This window comes from Anguilla rostrata, chromosome 6 (genome assembly GCF_018555375.3).
Source record: "Anguilla rostrata isolate EN2019 chromosome 6, ASM1855537v3, whole genome shotgun sequence".
NCBI lineage: Eukaryota > Metazoa > Chordata > Actinopteri > Anguilliformes > Anguillidae > Anguilla > Anguilla rostrata.
The window spans coordinates 18523515-18541825 of record NC_057938.1 but is presented as its reverse complement, the minus strand read 5'-3'; the positions used below and the strand labels follow the sequence as shown (position 1 = coordinate 18541825).

Below are 18311 nucleotides of genomic sequence, written 5' to 3'. Positions count from 1 at the left end.
TTCAGGCCCCACAGGCCCAGCTCCTGCGGCAGGCTAGCGGCTTCACCATGCGAGCGGACATGTAAAAGCTAGCGAGCGAGATCAGCTCCCGTCACTCAAAAGCCAGACATACCTTCTACGCATTCGCTTAATTACAGGACTCTTTCTCACGGGAGACTGGCGCGCTCGCCGTTACCATGACACCTGTCAGTTCAGTGTTGATTTAGCACGTCGCTAAGAGTCTGCGATTCCTCATCTCTGACAGGGCATGAAAGGCGCAGAGATTCGTAATGGCATGCGGAGCATTCTTCTGGACACGGCGGGCATTTTATGCGTCTGCTTCGCGGGATCATTCCGCGGCGGCGCGTTTGGCGCGTCCGTCCGAGCGCTCGGCCGCGGCTCCCTTTCAGACGCCCGCCGGGCGATCCTCCGCGTTCTTCCCAGGGAAACGAAACGGATCCGATTGGACGCGCACGTCCAGCCATAATCGTGAACCGCCGCAAATTTCATTTTTTTTTTTTTTCTTTTTTTCCAAGAACAGTCCAAGCTGCCCTTTAAATTAAGACCACATCCCCCCACCCCGCACCCCCCAACCTCCAGCCAAGAGATAACTCAATATGCGAGAGCGCAGATCGCGTTTGGGAGATGCCTCTCTCTCCTGTCCCCTCGCCCCGCCCGGCGCGCTGCTCGCTGGGCTTAATGAGCTATGTGTCCTCGTCTGTGTCCCCTCAGCCGACACTCTCCAGTGTTTTTTTTTTTTTTTGGGAGGGGGGGGGGAGTGGGGACGGAGTCTCCGCGGAGAGCCGTCCCGCCGCCAGACCGAGTGTCTCCCGTTACAAAGAGCCTCCGAAACACTTGAGTGCCCGATTGGAGCTGAGAGATAGGCGCTGTCGGGGGGGCGCGGGGGCGGGAAGCGCTCTGCCGCGCTCTGGGGGTTTTCTTCCTGAACGCTGCCGACGCTGCGCGTGCGTACGGGATTTTGGCCACGACGCGGCGGGGGGAGGGGGGCGGGGGTGTGGGGGGGGGGGGTTGATTGATTGCCGCCGCGGCGACCGGACTGGACGACCGTATAAGGAGCTCCGCTGGAGTTCGGGGTGGATTCGCGTTGGCTGGGGCTTCGGCTGGCTGAGTCTCGTATCTCGGCCGCTAACGTTCAGTATTTGCAAAAAAAACAGGGTTGGGTGGGGGGGGGGGGCTACTGGCCTCAACAGCAGAGCCTGAACTAAGCAGGTCTCCTCTGGCCTTTCAGTGTTTAGAGACAGAGCCAGACCTGCCTCTGCTAGTCTGCAGAGTTAGACTGGACTTCATTGATATGTATTTATATACAGAGTTAGACTGGACTTCATTGATATGTATTTATATACAGAGTTAGACTGGACTTCATTGATATGTATGTATATGTAGAGTTAGACTGGACTTCATTGATATGTATTTATATACAGAGTTAGACTGGACTTCATTGACATGTATTTATATACAGAGTTAGGCTGGACTTCATTGATATGTATTTATAAGCAGAGTTAGGCTGGACTTCATTGATATGTATGTATATTCAGAGTTAGACTGGACTTCATTGATATGTATGTATATGCAGAGTTAGACTGGACTTCATTGACATGTATTTATATACAGAGTTAGGCTGGACTTCATTGATATGTATTTATAAGCAGAGTTAGACTGGACTTCATTGACATGTATTTATATACAGAGTTAGGCTGGACTTCACTGATACGTATTTATAAACAGAGTTAGACTGGCCTTCATTGATATGTATGTATATACAGAATTAGGCTGTCATTCATTGATATGTATTCATAAGCAGAGTTAGACTGGACTTCGTTGATATGTATTTATATGCAGAGTTAGACTGGACTTCATTGACATGTATTTATATACAGAGTTAGGCTGGACTTCATTGATATGTATGTATATTCAGAGTTAGACTGGACTTCATTGATATGTATGTATATGCAGAGTTAGACTGGACTTTTTTGATATGTATGTATATGCAGAGTTAGACTGGACTTCATTGATATGTATGTATATGCAGAGTTAGACTGGACTTCATTGATATGTATTTATATACAGAGTTAGACTGGACTTCATTGATATGTATGTATATGCAGAGTTAGACTGGACTTCATTGATATGTATTTATATGCAGAGTTAGACTGGACTTCATTTATATGTATTTATATACAGAGTTAGACTGGACTTCATTGATATGTATGTATATGCAGAGTTAGACTGGACTTCATTGATATGTATGTATATACAGAGTTAGACTGGACTTTGTTGATATGTATGTATATGCAGTATATACAGAGTTAGACTGGACTTTGTTGATATGTATGTATATGCAGTATATGCAGAGTTAGACTGGACTTTTGATATGTATGTATATGCAGAGTTAGACTGGACTTCATTGATATGTATTTATATGCATAGGTAGACGGGCCTCCACTGGTGTGTGGTTAGAACCAGAGCCAGGCTGTCTAGCACTTGCAGGTTGAGCTCCAGACCAAACTGAGCCTCAGCCCCGGCCTCTGTCCCCCCCCTCCCCCCCCAGGTGTTCAGCGGCAAGAGGCTCGAGGCGGACTTCCAGCCCCAGCCCGCCTCCACCTTCCGCAAGCCGTCCCCCACCCCGCCCCCCGGGGAGGGCCAGCAGCAGGCCCTCACCTGCCTGATCAGCGACAAGGACCTGGTGCTCCTGGAGAAGCTGGGCGACGGCTCCTTCGGCGTGGTCAAGCGCGGGGAGTGGTTCACCCCCTCCGGGAAAGTGGTGAGCGGCACAGACATCGCACGGAACGTAGAAACACGTACAGCGGAACCGCAGCCCAAAAGTGCTCTATAGGTCAGACGTAACATTAAAAAAAACGAATCAGTTGTGATGGAATCGTTTTGTAAAAGATACAGTTTATAATATATAATGAAAACATTCATTTGACATCTCAAAGCTTAGAATCAGTTCAAGGTAAAAGATAAATCTTTTTATTGCTGCATTTCCATAATTTCATTTTGTTCGACCCGATATATCAGCTGAATAGTCAAGGGGCTCTGTAGACAGATTTCTTTCTGAGAATTTCAGCTAGACAGCCCTACCCCTGAAGCGCTGCAGGATTTGTAATGAGAATCGGGAAGCGAAGGACACAGTTGCCTTGAACGACGACAGCTTGCCCCCTGCCTTGCCCCCACCCCTCCCCCCCCATTCTTAGCTCAACGTGGCCGTCAAGTGTCTGAAGACGGACGTGCTGAACCAGCCGGACGCCCTGGCCGACTTCAACCGGGAGGTGAACGCCATGCACTCGCTGGACCACCAGAACCTGATCCGGCTCTACGGCGTCGTCCTCACGCACCCCATGAAGATGGTGAGGCCGGACTCGACCCCCCACCCCCCACCCCCGCCCCGCGCGCGCCCCTGACCGAAATCCAAAACCCGAGTCAATGTCAGCCGCTCGAAAACGTCTGGGGAGGAGCAAGCGGGGCTCGAAATAACCTCCATTCACATGTCTGTCCGCTCTCAGCGAGACACACGCTCATTCAGCTTTTTATATATATATCTACCTACCTACTGTGTTGACTTGAGTCAGCCCAAGCTGGTTTATTGATCAAATAAAGCCCGGGCAGAATGTGCTTTGTCTGCACGTGAGGGCGTCGTTTGCGAGCTCGCTGGCTTCACGTCCAAGCAGAGTTCTCCCGGGAGTCCCCTTTTTTTCCGGTACTTTTGAAAAGTTTGTGGGGAAGGTTTGAATATGGGATGATAGCTAAAGCAAACGGCATTTTCACAGAATAGCCCTGGAACAGGGGAGCCCCCCCCCACGCAGAACCAGCTGGTTTTTAAAAGCCTTTTTACGCCCCGGCTGGGCCCTACCAGGCCGGTTCAGAACAGGAGCCCGCAGCGATAGGACAGAACCGGGGGGTTATGCGGTGAATATAAGTCAGCTGGGGTTGCTTGTGTTACTGCTGCGTTAGCTAACGTCATGCCAACCACCCACGGGGTATACATCAGGGAGAGATAGTGCTAGCTCCCTCCTGTAGTACTGTGTTTCCTGCTGTATAGATACATTTCTGGAGCTGCAGTACTTGTTTTACTGTGCTGGTGTCGCAATGTGAACTCAAAAGACACAGTTGGTCATTCCAAACTAGTAAAGTGGGGCTGGTCAAAGCCCCCGTAAGAGGACTTTGTGAAGTGAGACCGTTATTCCGCGTCTCTAGGTGACAGAGCTGGCTCCCCTGGGCTCCATGTTGGACCGCTTGCGGAAGAACCAGGGCCACTTCCTGATCTCCACGCTGTGCCAGTACGCCATCCAGATCGCCAACGGCATGGCCTACCTGGAGTCCAAGCGCTTCATCCACCGCGACCTGGCCGCCCGCAACATCCTGCTGGCCTCCGGCGAGCTGGTGAAGATCGGCGACTTCGGCCTCATGAGGGCGCTGCCCAAGAACGACGACCACTACGTCATGCAGGAGCACCGTAAGGTCCCCTTCGCCTGGTGAGTGTGTGTGCGTGTGCGAGTGCGAGTGCGCGCGCGCATGTGTGTGTATCTTCTGTGTGTATGTGTTTCTGTGCGTGTTTGCTGCGTGTCTGCTGTGTGCCTCCTGTGCATGTGTGTGCGCGTGTGTGTGTGTGTTCACGTGCGTGTGTGTGTCTTGTTAAGTCTTCAGTACTAAGCGATCGGGTCTGCTTGTAGGTACTCTAACGACACTACCGTGTCACAGCCACACAAAGGAAGTTGCTGTTTGCCGTCATATTTTCCGGTTTTCTTAAAACGTGCTATTTTTTTCCCATTTTAGAGTGAATCTGAACTCACTCTGTGTGCGTGTGTCTGTGTGCGTTTGTGTACGCGCGCGCGTGTGTGTGTGTGTGCGCGTGCGCGTGAACGTGTGTGCTCCAGGTGTGCTCCTGAGAGTCTGAAGACGCGCACCTTCTCTCACGCCACCGACACCTGGATGTTCGGCGTGACGCTGTGGGAGATGTGCACCTACGGCCAGGAGCCCTGGCTGGGGCTCAACGGCAGCCAGGTACCCATGACGTCACAGGCAGACGAGCATGTGACCGGGGAACAGGGGAGATCGTATCCGGGGGGGCTTCATATCAGGCACTCTTTCTCTCTGTGACCTCCATTCCTGTGTCTGGCACAATGCAGCTGTTCTTATTGTATGATGGAAAATGTTAATTGTTAAAAAAAACATCCTGAACTGATTAAAAGAGGGTTTAAAACCATATCTAGACTTCAGTAAAAACATTTTTAAAAAAAGAAAGAATTTTGGTTTTGTGTTTTCAAAAAGAAATCTGTGCTACCCCTATAAGTATCAATATATAATCTACCTCCGAAATGTTAGCCCTTTAGCTTTCCACTTCACTTCTATTGTACTTTATGCTTTGTTCTGTACGCCTGTGTATGATATGGGTGCTTGTGTTTGTGCCTGCGTGTATGCGCGCACGCGCGTGCGTGTTTTGTGACCGTGCATGTGTACTTGTGTTGGCGCGCGCGTGTGTGTGTGTGTGTGTGTGTACGCATGCCCGTTTGCGTCTGTGCGCTCACGTGCGCGCGTTTCGCCGCAGATCCTCCACAAGATCGATAAGGAAGGGGAGCGCTTGCCCAAGCCGGAGGACTGTCCTCAGGACATCTACAACGTCATGCTGCAGTGCTGGGCCCAGAAGCCCGACGACCGGCCCACCTTCGTGGCACTGCGCGAGTTTCTGGTGGAGGTGAGGGAGCGTCCGTGTGTGCACACACGCGCGCGTGCGGGTTTCGGTCTCCTGCGTTCCAGGGCGGTTGTGAAAGTCTCGTGACCGCTAACGCGTTTTCCTCGCGGCCGTCGTTAAACCACGGTTGTTTCTCCTACGCTTCAGCACAACAGAAAGACCTCACTGCCAAATGCATTCAGAACAGGATCTGTGATGCTAGTCTCTTTTCTTCCCCCAACTGTTGTTGAAGCGGGTTTGCTCCTGGTCTTGTCATTGTCCAGGTTCTGCTCTGGTCCTATCCTTCTGCTGCATGGTTTTTAAACCAGATCCTGTTTAGATGTTGTCTTCGTCCGGACCGTTACTGCACTGAAAGTTCTCTTCTCTCCGCCGTTGTTATTAAATCAGACCATGCCGACGGACATGAGGGCCCTGCAGGACTTCGACGAGCCGGACAAGCTGCTGATCCACATGAGCGACGTCATCACCATCATCGAGGGCAGGTACGCGCGGAACGCCACCCCCCCGAAACGCACGCACGCACGCACGCCCGCGGCCCAGCGTCTGGACTCCGGGCCCGGAGAACAAGCAGAGGCCTCAGGGCGTTCCTCGGACACGGGGGAGAGGCCCCTTCCTGGGACGCCGTTCAGTGTGCGTGTGAAGTACCGTGCGCGTACGAGCCGTCCGCACACGTCCGATTTGGCCGAAGCGGCGAGAACGGGATCCGTTCTGCCGACGTTGCATAGATCTGCCGTCGCAAAGCGAAGCAGAAAGGAGCACGCGACCGTCCGGACCCACGGCGCAGCTCACTGCCGCAGACACGTTTCAGCTGGCACCACCTGCGCATGCGTCCTACTAAACGAAGCACCACCTGCGCATGCGTCCTACTAAACGAAGCACCACCTGCGCATGCGTCCTACTAAACGAAGCACCACCTGCGCATGCGTCCTACTAAACGAAGCACCACCTGCGCATGCGTCCTACTAAACGAAGCACCACCTGCGCATGCGTCCTACTAAACGAAGCACCACCTGCGCATGCGTCCTACTAAACGAAGCACCACCTGCGCATGCGTCCCACAAAACGAGCACCACCTGCGCATGCGTCCTACTAAACGAAGCACCACCTGCGCATGCGTCCTACTAAACGAAGCACCACCTGCGCATGCGTCCCACTAAACGAAGCACCACCTGCGCATGCGTCCCACTAAACGAAGCACCACCTGCGCATGCGTCCCACAAAACGTCCCTCAAAGGTCGTCCGTGAGTGAGTGAGTGAGTGAGTGAGTGAGTGAGTGAGTGAGTGAGTGAGTGAGTGAGTGAGTGACCACGAAAACATCCCTCAAAGGTCGTGAGTGAGTGAGTGAGTGAGTGAGTGAGTGAGTGAGTGAGTGAGTGAGTGAGTGAGTGAGTGAGTGAGTGAGACTAAGTGAGACTAAGTGAGACTGAGTGAGAGAGTGAGAGAGTGAGTGAGTGAGTGAGTGAGACTAAGTGAGACTAAGTGAGAGTGAGTGAGTGAGTGAGTGAGTGAGTGAGTGAGTGAGTGAGTGAGTGAGTGAGACTAAGTGAGACTAAGTGAGACTAAGTGAGAGAGAGTGAGAGAGTGAGTGAGTGAGACTAAGTGAGACTAAGTGAGAGAGAGTGAGAGAGTGAGAGAGTGAAGAGTGAGTGAGTGAGACTAAGTGAGACTAAGTGAGAGTGAGTGAGTGAGTGAGTGAGTGAGTGAGTGAGTGAGTGAGTGAGTGAGTGAGACTAAGTGAGACTAAGTGAGAGAGAGTGAGAGAGTGAGAGAGTGAGTGAGTGAGACTAAGTGAGACTAAGTGAGAGTGAGTGAGTGAGTGAGTGAGTGAGTGAGTGAGTGAGTGACCACGATTTGCCATGCATAGCCCCCGGCGGCAGTTCCTGCATGCCGTGGGAAAAAAAATAGATTTAACTGAGATTTTTTCGCTTAATCTGTTCCTAGTGTTTTAGTTTTTGGTGGAGCGTCGCCTGCCGTCGCTACGGTAACTCTTTCGCGCGTCCCGGTGCAGGGCGGAGAACTACTGGTGGCGGGGGCAGAACAAGAGCACGCTGAAGGTGGGCCAGTTCCCGCGCAACGCCGTGACCTCGGTGGCCGGCCTCTCGGCCCACGACATCAGCCGCCCGCTGAAGAACAGCTTCATCCACACGGGCCACGGCGACACCAACCCCCGCCGCTGCTGGGGCTTCCCCGACAAGATCGACGAGTAAGGCCCCGCCTCCCCCCGGCCTTGCCCGCCCACGCTCTAGTAGCCTTGCCCCCCCCATCACACTCTGGCTCCACCCCCACCCCCCCACATGCCTCCTGTCAGCTAAGAAATAGCCGTGCCTCTGCTGCCCTCTAGTGGGGACCGTGAAAAATGTCATCTTCGCAGTTGGATTTCATGGACGGCTGTGATTTAACCATTCAGAATACATGCACAGGGTCACTTGGTTTAGACATAGATGACAGGAAAACACATATATAAGCCATAGAGATAAGATAGACCAAGGGTCTGGGGTCTGCAAGTTTTGTCACACTTAGTCTAAATTAGTTGGTGATATTAAGATATTAAGGCAAAAATGAGAAACATTTGGCTTTCCTGGCCCATGACTGGAGTCACCTGGGATAAACAGTATGCTGGGTATTTATTTGCTTAACAGGGACGTTTATGTGGGGCGACCTGACGTGGTTAAACAATCGCACGCATGCTCCATCGCATGCACTGCATTACGACGGGAACAGGATCCGGGTTTGCGCTGAGCTAGGCTCCAGGGTGCAGCGGCAGCCTGCCATGCGGACTGGCTGCAAAAACCGCGGCCGTGCGGAACGCAGAAGATTACAGTGCCGCGGGGCACGGAGAAAAAAGACGCTGCGCTGGAACTCGTGAGTCACTGGGCGTGGCCCGCGAAGCCAGAAGTTGCCATGACGCAAACGGAACGCTCGGGTTTCTTCCCTTTTAAGGTCAGGGGTCGTGTCTAGACCAGTGCCGGCGAGCAGGAGCTGGCAGAGTTCGGGGGGGCGTGCGTCAGAGCGCCTCTCTTGAGAATCGGTCCGATCCACCTTCACCATCGGCGTGACAACACGAGCACTATTCCCGCAGACGGGAACCGCTCGTCTCTGAAGTCGCCACCAGGGGGCAGCAGGGCATTGCTGCATAGTGCGTATGTTCATAGCGCGTTTGCTGTAACGCACGCAGTGCTCCTGGAGATTTACCGTGCTGCAGGTTTTTCACTCCAACCCTAATTTGGCACACACCTCACTCGGCCAATTAGCAGCTCAGCAGGATCTCCAGCTGTTGAGTGAGGAGCGCTTTGTTGGGGCTGGGGCGAGAGATCCAGCTGTTGAGTGAGGAGCGCTTTGTTGGGGCTGGGGCGAGATCTCCGGTGACGGGGCTGGGAGCCGGGCGATCTCACCGGTGCGTTTGTTTGAAACGCGGGCCGCCCAAACAGCGGCGCGTTGCCAGGGATTTACCGCGCGCGTCGCCGTCGCAGCCGGTTACCCGCGGCGACGGAGCCCGGCGCGAGTGCGTCAGCGCGGGGCCGCAGTTAGCCGCCGGCGCACGCTCTTCCGCGGGGGCGGGGACGCGTCGGGGCAGGCCGGACTCGCACATCCGCCCCGCCCCGCCCCGCCCCGCCCCGCCCCGCCCCGCCCCCTCCCGTCCCGTCCCGCTCACTGCAGGGCTCTGCTCTTTGCCTCCGCAGCCTGTACCTGGGGAACCCCATGGACCCCCCGGACATCCTGGGACTGGACTTCAAGGCGGCTCGCCCCACACAGCTCCCGGGACGGGCCAAAAGTGAGTAGCCGAAACCACCCCCCACCCCCTGTAGCATTAACTGCCTGTCTGGGATACACTTTATATAGAAGAGCTAGGCTTATTTAGGCTTGAGGGACCGGTACTTTTAGAAGAATTAAAACCCTGCGCAGGATGAGTTTATACTGATGCACTTAAAATCTTGTTCAGACGGTTCTTATTGTGAAAGAAATTCCTGTGTATGAGGTCATCTTAAAATTGTAGAATCTGTATATTAGATTAAACTGATAGAATTTGTCTTATACAGAAAGCTGTGAATGTACAGCACTGGTAGAAACTATGGAAACGCTGTGCTTAAAGAAGTTTGGTATGCTTAAAGCTTTTGTCTGTGCCCTTTCTTCTGTTGTTGTTTCTCTGAGCCATTTTTCTTCTGTAAAAATGTGTAGAAACAGCTGTCTTCTTGACCACAAGTGGCAATGACACTGTGATCATCAGTGATTTGAGTACCATGTTTTCCTTTGCATGGATATTATCATTTTATGTAGAAAAATACTGGACAAAGAAATACATGTTCAGGCTGATTGCAAGTTGTCCTACAGTAAGATACATTAGACTGCTCAGTTGTGTATTAAGTAATACATATAGGGAGGTGTAATGGTTATTACTTCTTTAACACAGATGCTCATTATCTCTTCATTTTTGTTTTATGTTAACATCACATTTATTGCATGTTACAATTGTTATGCCAAAAAGAGAAATTGTTACAAAATAGTGCACTAAAATCTTCAGTCTATAAATGCAGTGTTTCCATAGTTTATGCCAGTGCTGCTGTAGAACTAAATTCCCTTTGTGCAAAAGTAATACAATAGTGGAATTAAACCCCTATATGAGGCAAACCACATTATGTCAGTGGAGTCATTTAACTTGCTCGACTCCATGACAGAAAATGCACACTGGGCTGGTTAAGCTGGACGAAATGTCACTGAATTTAAAACGCACAGACTGCGCTTGCAATTAGACTCGCGCTGAAGCACTTAGCTTCCTCTCTGTAGTCATAGTCACTGGCGGTCTAATGAAGGTTGCACCGTCATGACACATTCCTCATGTTCGGACTCTCATTCCCAAGCGGCTAGTGCAGCTAATTGGTTGTTTTTATTGTTATCCTGACATGTATATGATACTCCAGTAATACATACGCTATGACCAAAAGTATGTGGACACCCCTTGGTCCGGGGCTGGTTTTCATGGTTTGGGCTAGGCCCCTTACTTCCAATGATGGCAAATCTTAACGCAGTGACATTCTAGACGATTCTGCGCTTCTACGATTCTGGCAACATTTTGCGGAAGACCCTTTCCTGTTTCAGTGTATCAATTAAAAGATAAATAATTGAGTTTTTTTTTTTTTTTGCAATTGGCGTATTGTATTAGTTCTTTTACGGACTGTTTTATTGGATAGAGCGGGGCTAACACGCCGTTCGGCTACACCTGAGGGGGATCTCACCGTTACACGATACAAAACGCTGTCGACCGACTGCACGTGAAGCGCAGTCGACGATCACCGCTATCTCTTTAGCGCTTAACCGATCAGCCCCCACCAAGCGGAAAGAGAAACGGGAGCCTCAAGCGCGTCCCTGCTCTGCGGACTCCCCGCCCGCATGCGCAGATTCTCTCAGCTCTTCTGTCTGCTGCCCGGGCCGTCCCTGCGCTGGTGCTGTCCCTGCGCTAGTCCCGCCTCTGCCTTCACTTCGCTTTCTTTCTCTCCCTTTTTTTTCCCCCGCGCTCTCCTCTCCTCTCCTCTCCTCCGCCTCCGCGCCTCGTCCAGAGGAGCCGCCCCCTCGGCCGCCCCAGCCGGCCCTGCTGGTCCAGAGTAAGTGCGCCTGCGGACGCTCAGCTCAGTCCGCTTTTAAGCTCTCTGCTCTCGCTATGCTAGCGCCGCTCAGCAAAGGTACAGCGCGCGGCTGCTCTCCTGCCCTCTCTGTCTCTCTCTCTCTCCCTCTCTCTCTATCTCTCTCTCTCCCTCTCCCTCCCTCTCTCTCCCTCTCTCTCTCTTCCTCTCTCTCTCTCTCCCTCCCCGTTCCTGCTGTTTTCTCAGCTCTCTCGTCCCTGTGCGGCGTGCTGCTCGCTTGTCCGTCGCACGCTGCGGCTAGCTCACGGCGGCGCTAAAGTTGTGCGGATGAGGCGGAGCGTAAATTGCACCAAGCCTTTTTCTCATCTCCACAGTCGGGAGTGCTTGGAAGCAGAGGCTCTCGTTTATTAAAAGTTATTGTGAATTGGATTTTAGGTTCCTGGGCTTCTGCTACATGCTAACTCACTGTTATTATTCACACTTAGCTACACTGGCATTTGAAAAAAAGTGTGGTGTGTCCGGGAAAGTAATATGAATGCATGTGTGTGTTTCTGTCTGTTTCTGTGTGGGTACTTGCGTGTGTGTGTGCACTCGTGTATGTGTGTGCGTGTGTCTGTGCGTGTGTGTGCGTGCGCGCGTGTGCGTGTGTGCGTGTGCGTGTGTGTGTGCGTGTGTGTGTGTGTGTGCGTGTGTCTGTGTCTGTGTCTGTGCGCATACAGAGCCCTGCTATGACCCGGTGACTGAGGATGAGGAGCAGAGCGCGTCGGGGCTGAAGCGGCTGTCTCTGAAGAGGCCGGGGTCGGTGAAGGGGCTCAAGCTGAGGCCGGCCGCCTGGGTCTCGGCCACCAGGCCGGGGGAGCGGCCGGCCTACGGGAGCCGCAGCGCGGGCAGCACCCCCAGCGAGGTGTCCCTCATCGACTTCGGGGAGGAGCTCCCCTCGGCCACGCCCTCCCCCTCCCCCGTGGTGGAGACGCGGGTCCCCTCTCTGGCCAGGCTGGCCCTGGAGGCGGAGTCCATCCTGGACACGACTCCGCCCCAGAGCCCCTCCCGGACCCTGCCCCGCCCCCTGCACCCCACCCCCGTAGTGGACTGGGACGCCCGGCCCCTGCCCCCGCCCCCGGCCTACGACGACGTGGCCCAGGACGAGGAGGACGTGGAGGTGAGCTCCATCAACAGTGGCGAGCGGCAGGGCGCCACCTACGCGCCCGTGGCGGAGGGGTGGGAGGGGCCAGGGGAGGGGCCACGGGAGGGGTGGGAGGGGCCTCGGGAGGGGTGGGAGGGGCCGCGGGAGGGGTGGGAGGGGCCGGGGGAGGGGGAGAAGCCTCGCGTGGAGGACAACCTCTTCCTCCCCAGCCGGCCCGGCCAGAACAGCAGCTTCTCCCAGTCGGCGGAGATCTTCCAGGAGCTGCAGCAGGAGTGCATGCGGAGGCTCCACGTCCCCCAGCGCTCGCCCCTCCCCCCGTCGCCCAGCCCCCCCGGCCCGGACGGCCCCCACCGCCAGATCCTGCTCCCCTCCCCCTCCTCCGCCTCCTCCGAGGACAAGCCCCAGATCCCGCCCCGCGTGCCCATCCCGCCCCGCCCCGTCAGACGCAACGACTACGCCCGCCGCTCCGGGGACCTGTCCCCCGCCCCCCCGGCGGGGGAGGGCGACGGCCGGGACCGGCCCCCTCAGATCCCTCCCCGGGACCCCCTGTCCCAGCCCACCTCCCGCACCCCCAGCCCCATGACGCTCCTGGTGGGGTCCCCCCCGCAGCGGGCCACTCTGACCTGCTCCGCCCCCCCGGGGCCCCCCCACCTCCTCTCCACCTCGCCCATGCCCACCACCCAGAGCTTCGCGTCCGACCCCAAGTACGCCACGCCCAAAGTGATCCAGGCCCAGGCCCGGGAGTGCGCCCGGGCGCCCTGCATCCTGCCCATCGTCCGCGACGGCAGGAAGGTGAGCAGCACGCACTACTACCTCCTGCCCGAGCGCCCGCCCTACCTGGACCGCTACGACCGCTTCTTCAGGGAGGCGGAGGCCGGCGGGGACGACCGGCGGGCCGCCAACACCGCCACCGTGCGGCCCATGGTGCTCCAGCCCCAGCCCCAGCCCCAGCCCGGCCAGCTCAAGGCCAACTTCTCCTCCAACAACAACAGCACCCTGGCCTCCGGGGCCGGCCTGCCCAGGGGCCCCGCCGGTCTGCTCGCCGTGCCCAGGCCGGGCGGGGAGGGGCAGATGGGGAGGCCCGACGGGCTCGGCACCGCCGACCGGGTCAAGCTGGTGAGTGCCGGGGAGGGCGTGGGCGCGGTAATAAAACGGCTGAAAGCAGCACGCGTTGTAGGTGACTCGCTAGTTGGGCCAGATGGACATTACGTGTTCCTGGCTGTGACTTAGAAAAGCCTTTTGATTGGTTCACTGGTTCACAGTGCACGGTGGCTCCTCCCATTGTCAATCGATATGTTTTACGTTACGTTTGTTTGGCAGACGCTTTTATCCAAACAAACGTACATCTGTTTATCTTAACTTTTTTATCTATGTGGGAAAATGCAATGTGCAGTCATTTTAAGCAGATTGACACTAATTCAACAACATCGTTGTGGGGTTCGTGAATCTCCTCTCTCTATTGCTGGTTTTGAGCTCCAGGTTTTTTGTTGGTGGCATCTGTGGACAGCAGAGGGCAGCAGTGTGCAGCTGATTCAGATGATTGTTTCAGACTGTGATCATGGCATTGGTGTGAGCGCGAGCTGATTGGTCCTTTGTGGGGGGCGTGCAGGTGCAGGAGGCGGTCCACGGCGTGACCATAGAGGAGTGCCAGGCGGCCCTGCAGAACCACAGCTGGAACGTGCAGAGGGCAGTTTACTATCTGAAGGTACGTGAGGCGGCGTCCGCGGCCCTCCCAGACGCTGATCCCAGAACAGTTTTCAGACATCCGCGCAGTATGGGAGCCGGTTGAGGCTGCGGATGGGTCAGCTGACTCTGGGCCAGTGATATTTCCTGTCCGTTTTGGCTGGGGTGGGCGAGGAGAGCGATATTAATTTCCGGGTTTTATGCCAACTTCTGCTCATTCATTTGCCTCATTCATTTGCCCAGGCATTAACACGATCCGCCATTTTACTGCACAGAAATCTCACCAATGGCATTACATTACATTACATTACATTACAGGCATTTAGCAGACGCTCTTATCCAGAGCGACTTACACAACTTTTACATAGCACTTTACATTGTATCCATTTATACAGCTGGATATATATACTGAAGCAATGCAGGTTAAGTACCTTGCTCAAGGGTACAACGGCAGTGTCCTTACCCGGGAATCGAACCTGCGACCTTTCGGTTACAAGCGCAGTTCCTTACCCACTGTGCCACACTACGTCCTATAGAGCCGACATCTGTAGAGCCTTTCTGTATCCCTGTTTGAAATGTTTTACTGTGGTCTAATCCCCGAGTGAGCCACTGTTAGCTGTTAGCAGTTAACTAAGCCAGGGTAACTGGGGAATAGCACACTGTGCCTCGAGAAGCTAGCCCACCCCAGCACTGCACTGCCTGACATTAGAGGAAGTCCACGTTACAGCAAACCCGCTGGAATTCTGAAAACATTTCTCCTACTGCATAAACACGCTTTCCCTTCCACAGAAACACCTTTTTGTCTGCACCCGCATGCTAACGTGTATGTCCGTCAGTTAGAGTTTTGTTAGCGCCTTAGGTGAGATTCTGCGGGATGAAGAGTCTGACCTCCTGTGTGGGCCCTTGCAGGTAGAGCAGCTGTTCTGTCTGGGACTGAAGACCAGGGTGGAGTGTCTTAAGATTCTGGAGATGTACGACTGGAACCTGGAGCTGGCCAGCACCCAGCTGCTGGACTCCTACGGCTCCGTCAGGCAAAGGCAAGAGGCCGAATCGCCCCCGAACCTCTGCGTTCCTGTGCCCTACAACAAGGGCATAGGTCAGGGGTCACCGGGTCAGGGGGCTTCTGGGTGACAGCGAATTAATTCAGAGATGACGGTAATGAAATGAATGGACGCTACTTTATTGAACTCACTGTAAAAAAAAAAATACTCCACACAGTGGGGCAGGGACCTGTGGAGTGGAGTGGAGTGGAGTGAAGCTGATCAAATCAGCGTGCCAAAAAGAGGTTTGCTGTGGCAGCTACAGAACTGGGCCCTGCAGGATTACTGAGAAAAACCCGGAACAGCTTTTTTCTTCAGTCCATGTTCCAGATTTTGGAGGGTTCTGGGTTTTACTCGGTGCAGTTATCCAGCCGACTCAGTAATTGTGCTTCGGGAAATACCCCCTGGTCTCTAACCCTCCTGTTCTACAGGACAAGATTATGATATGCAGCCATGCAGCAAGCATTCTGTTCTCAGCTTCCACCATTAAGAACGCCAGGTCTTACTCAAATGCTTTTCACGCAACGTTAAGTACGTCAGCTTTTACAGCACAGTACTGCACGCGTGGCCTTCTCAGGTCTGAAATCATGGCTAAAACGCGTCTGCATAAAGAAGCAAAAACAGCCCCACTTCGTTTTTCCCCCTCTGCAGGCGCTGACGGACGTCACGCGGACGCCGAGTCCCCGCGGTCCCGGTTCCGACCCGGGAGAGGCCCGGAGCCAGCGCCCGCTCCCGCTCCCGTTGCCGCGGGCGCCGCTCACCATGGGGAGAGAGAGTTCCGCCCAGAACTGCGCTCGCTCTCGTACCTGAGGCAGACCCGCCATAGCGTGGGGCCCGCCGACCGCAGGGTCCACAGTGGCCCCCCCGTAGCGTGCGCTCGCCTGTACGGACAGCACCCCCCCTCGTCCGCCGTCCTCCACGGAGCTCTGCTGCGTTTCGGCAGGGGGTCAGAGTTCAGCCGGCCCAGTATTGAGAGTCTTGACGGGAAGCCTGTCGCTGTTCCGCGCCTCGTCAGTCTCCTCCTCCTTTTATACAGAGTTCTATATGACACACAGAGGAGAGGAATATGTGTTTCTTTCTTTGCATTTATATATTTGCATCAAATATGTCTCGTCTTTATTTGAAATGTTTCGTGGTTGGTTTTTGTGCGGTCTGTGCGCAGAGGACATTTTGGCAAAGTTGGATTGAAGAAGTTCAATTAAAGTTTTCTCTCTTTGTTCTCCAAATATACGAAACCCCATTTTAAGAGATCCCGATGCAGATTTCTTTCACGCAGCACAACCACGGTGACTTTGCGAGAGACCCAAAGGGGGGGTTCTGTGTCCTGTCTGTCCTAACTGGCTTCCGTCCTCTCCAGGCTCTCTTCTGTGACTGCTCAGTCCTTTCTCTGTGATTTCTCGGTGATTTCTCTGTGATTTCACTGCGCTTTCTCAGCCCTTTCTCTGTGATTTCTCTGTGATTTCTCTGTGATTTCACTGCGCTTTCTCAGCCCTTTCTCTGTGATTTCTCGGTGATTTCACTGCGCTTTCTCAGCCCTTCCTCTGATTTCTCAGTCCTCCGCCTCGCCTCGTTCGTTTCTCTCTTTCAGCAACGGTTTCATTGGACTCCATTGTGTCTCCGGATCAGGTTGACTCCCCGTATGCTAAAGACATGGGAACAGTGGACGATACACTTACTGAAATGTAATTTGTGTCAACACAGGAGAACGTGAAATCCAAAATATAGGAATAAAGAATAATATAATGAATAATATACTGCACATATTACAAAAGGTATATGTAATTGCCATTTTCTGCAAACATGAATGATTACATTTAAGTTTCCTAATTTATTCAGTATGTTCGGATATCTTCAAGTTATGCTCAGATCCTTTTTCGATTATATACTTTAACATGGAGTACTTTTTCACAGGTGCAGACAGCAGGGAAGATTTAGAAATGAATGTTGGAGGTCATATTTAACGACAATAATTGCTTAGCGCCAAGGTGATGTTGTGATGTTCAGGATTACAACTGTAGGTCTCCAATCAAATGACGGGCATCCACGTGTGGAAGATCCTGCCTAATTGTCCTTAGCGTAGGCATGTGCTGCCTGGTCAGTAATTAGCACAGTACATATACATATGCTCTTTCAGCGGTATCTGTACTGTACTGTTAAATGCATGCTTAACTAGTCTTCCAATCTCTTGTGACGTTATTGCTGCTACCGCCTCTGTGTGTGTGCGTGCGTGCGTGCGCGTGTGTCTGCGCACACGCTCCCGGAACTTCTGTTTTAAGGTAGCAAAGCCGTGGAGCTTGTCGATCACAGTGGATCCGAGCTGCATCTCAGCAGCAGACCTTAAGAAGTGCTGTTGCGAACAGCAGACGAGCCACAGCGCTTATTCTTTGTGCATATTGATGCTCAGATGCTTCCCCTGCTTTTTAGTAGCTCCTGTGCCGTTTCTCACGTAGTCCTGAGCAACTTCCATTACATAGAATCACATATATTTATATATATTTATATATATATATACATATATATACCGTTGTCCCAAAGTGATGGCAATGCTCCTTTGCTGTAAACGCATAGGCAAAAACACTCTGAAGTCATTGATGTAAGTCTTTGTGAGTCAGCCTGGTGTCGTCCTGCATCGAGCTCTCCCGTCCAGTCTTACCTTTACGCTTTTGCGCGTGCTAGTTTTCGTACAGACTGCTGTACGGAAAGGCGCATCGTTTGTGGCGTGATGAAAACGGCGAGACCCTCAGCGCGTTTGCGCCCGTGTTGTGCTTCTGTGTGCTCCGTCCAGTCCCTACACGCTCGCTGTGTTTCTCGTGTTCCACCTGTTCCGAATGGTTGTACAATTAAATATCTTTTTTTTTTAAGTCCTGGATGTCAGAAATTGTGCAAGATATAATGTTGCCGATCAGAAATGTATATATGTATTTTTTATTAAAAAATTAACTATTTTTTATCCCTTTTGATGCAAGTCTGTCTTTTCGCTCTACTGTCCCTTAATTTTGGTGTGTGTTAACACGTCAGAGAACCGGATGTGAATGTTCAGTAAAACCGGTCCTTGTGTTTGAAGCATGGACTGTGAGGTGGCTCATCCTGTTAAGCCACTGTTACAGTGTGTATGCTTCTCATGTATGTAGTCTTTCAAATTGATAGAGGTTGCAGCAATGAGACAGGCTTACAGATAC

At 53.2% G+C, this 18311-nt stretch overlaps 1 protein-coding gene across 11 annotated transcripts in view; it reads left to right on the top strand.

Annotated features, from left to right (window-relative positions):
* tnk2a (tyrosine kinase, non-receptor, 2a) overlaps positions 1–18082 on the top strand; it is a 60590-nt gene extending 42508 nt beyond the window's left edge. For 5 of the 11 annotated variants that reach the window (XM_064338837.1, XM_064338838.1, XM_064338839.1 and 2 more), the window contains 12 exons: positions 2549–2761; positions 3195–3347; positions 4195–4472; positions 4875–5001; positions 5546–5692; positions 6077–6171; positions 7698–7892; positions 9370–9461; positions 11242–11286; positions 11985–13525; positions 14019–14114; positions 15002–15768. In XM_064338837.1, coding sequence (XP_064194907.1) covers positions 2549–2761; positions 3195–3347; positions 4195–4472; positions 4875–5001; positions 5546–5692; positions 6077–6171; positions 7698–7892; positions 9370–9461; positions 11242–11286; positions 11985–13525; positions 14019–14114; positions 15002–15223 — 3204 coding nt within the window. In that variant the 3' untranslated portion in view covers positions 15224–15768. The other 6 variants (XM_064338841.1, XM_064338844.1, XM_064338843.1 and 3 more) reach the window with 3 other exon arrangements.
* The last annotated feature ends 229 nt before the right edge of the window (positions 18083–18311 follow it).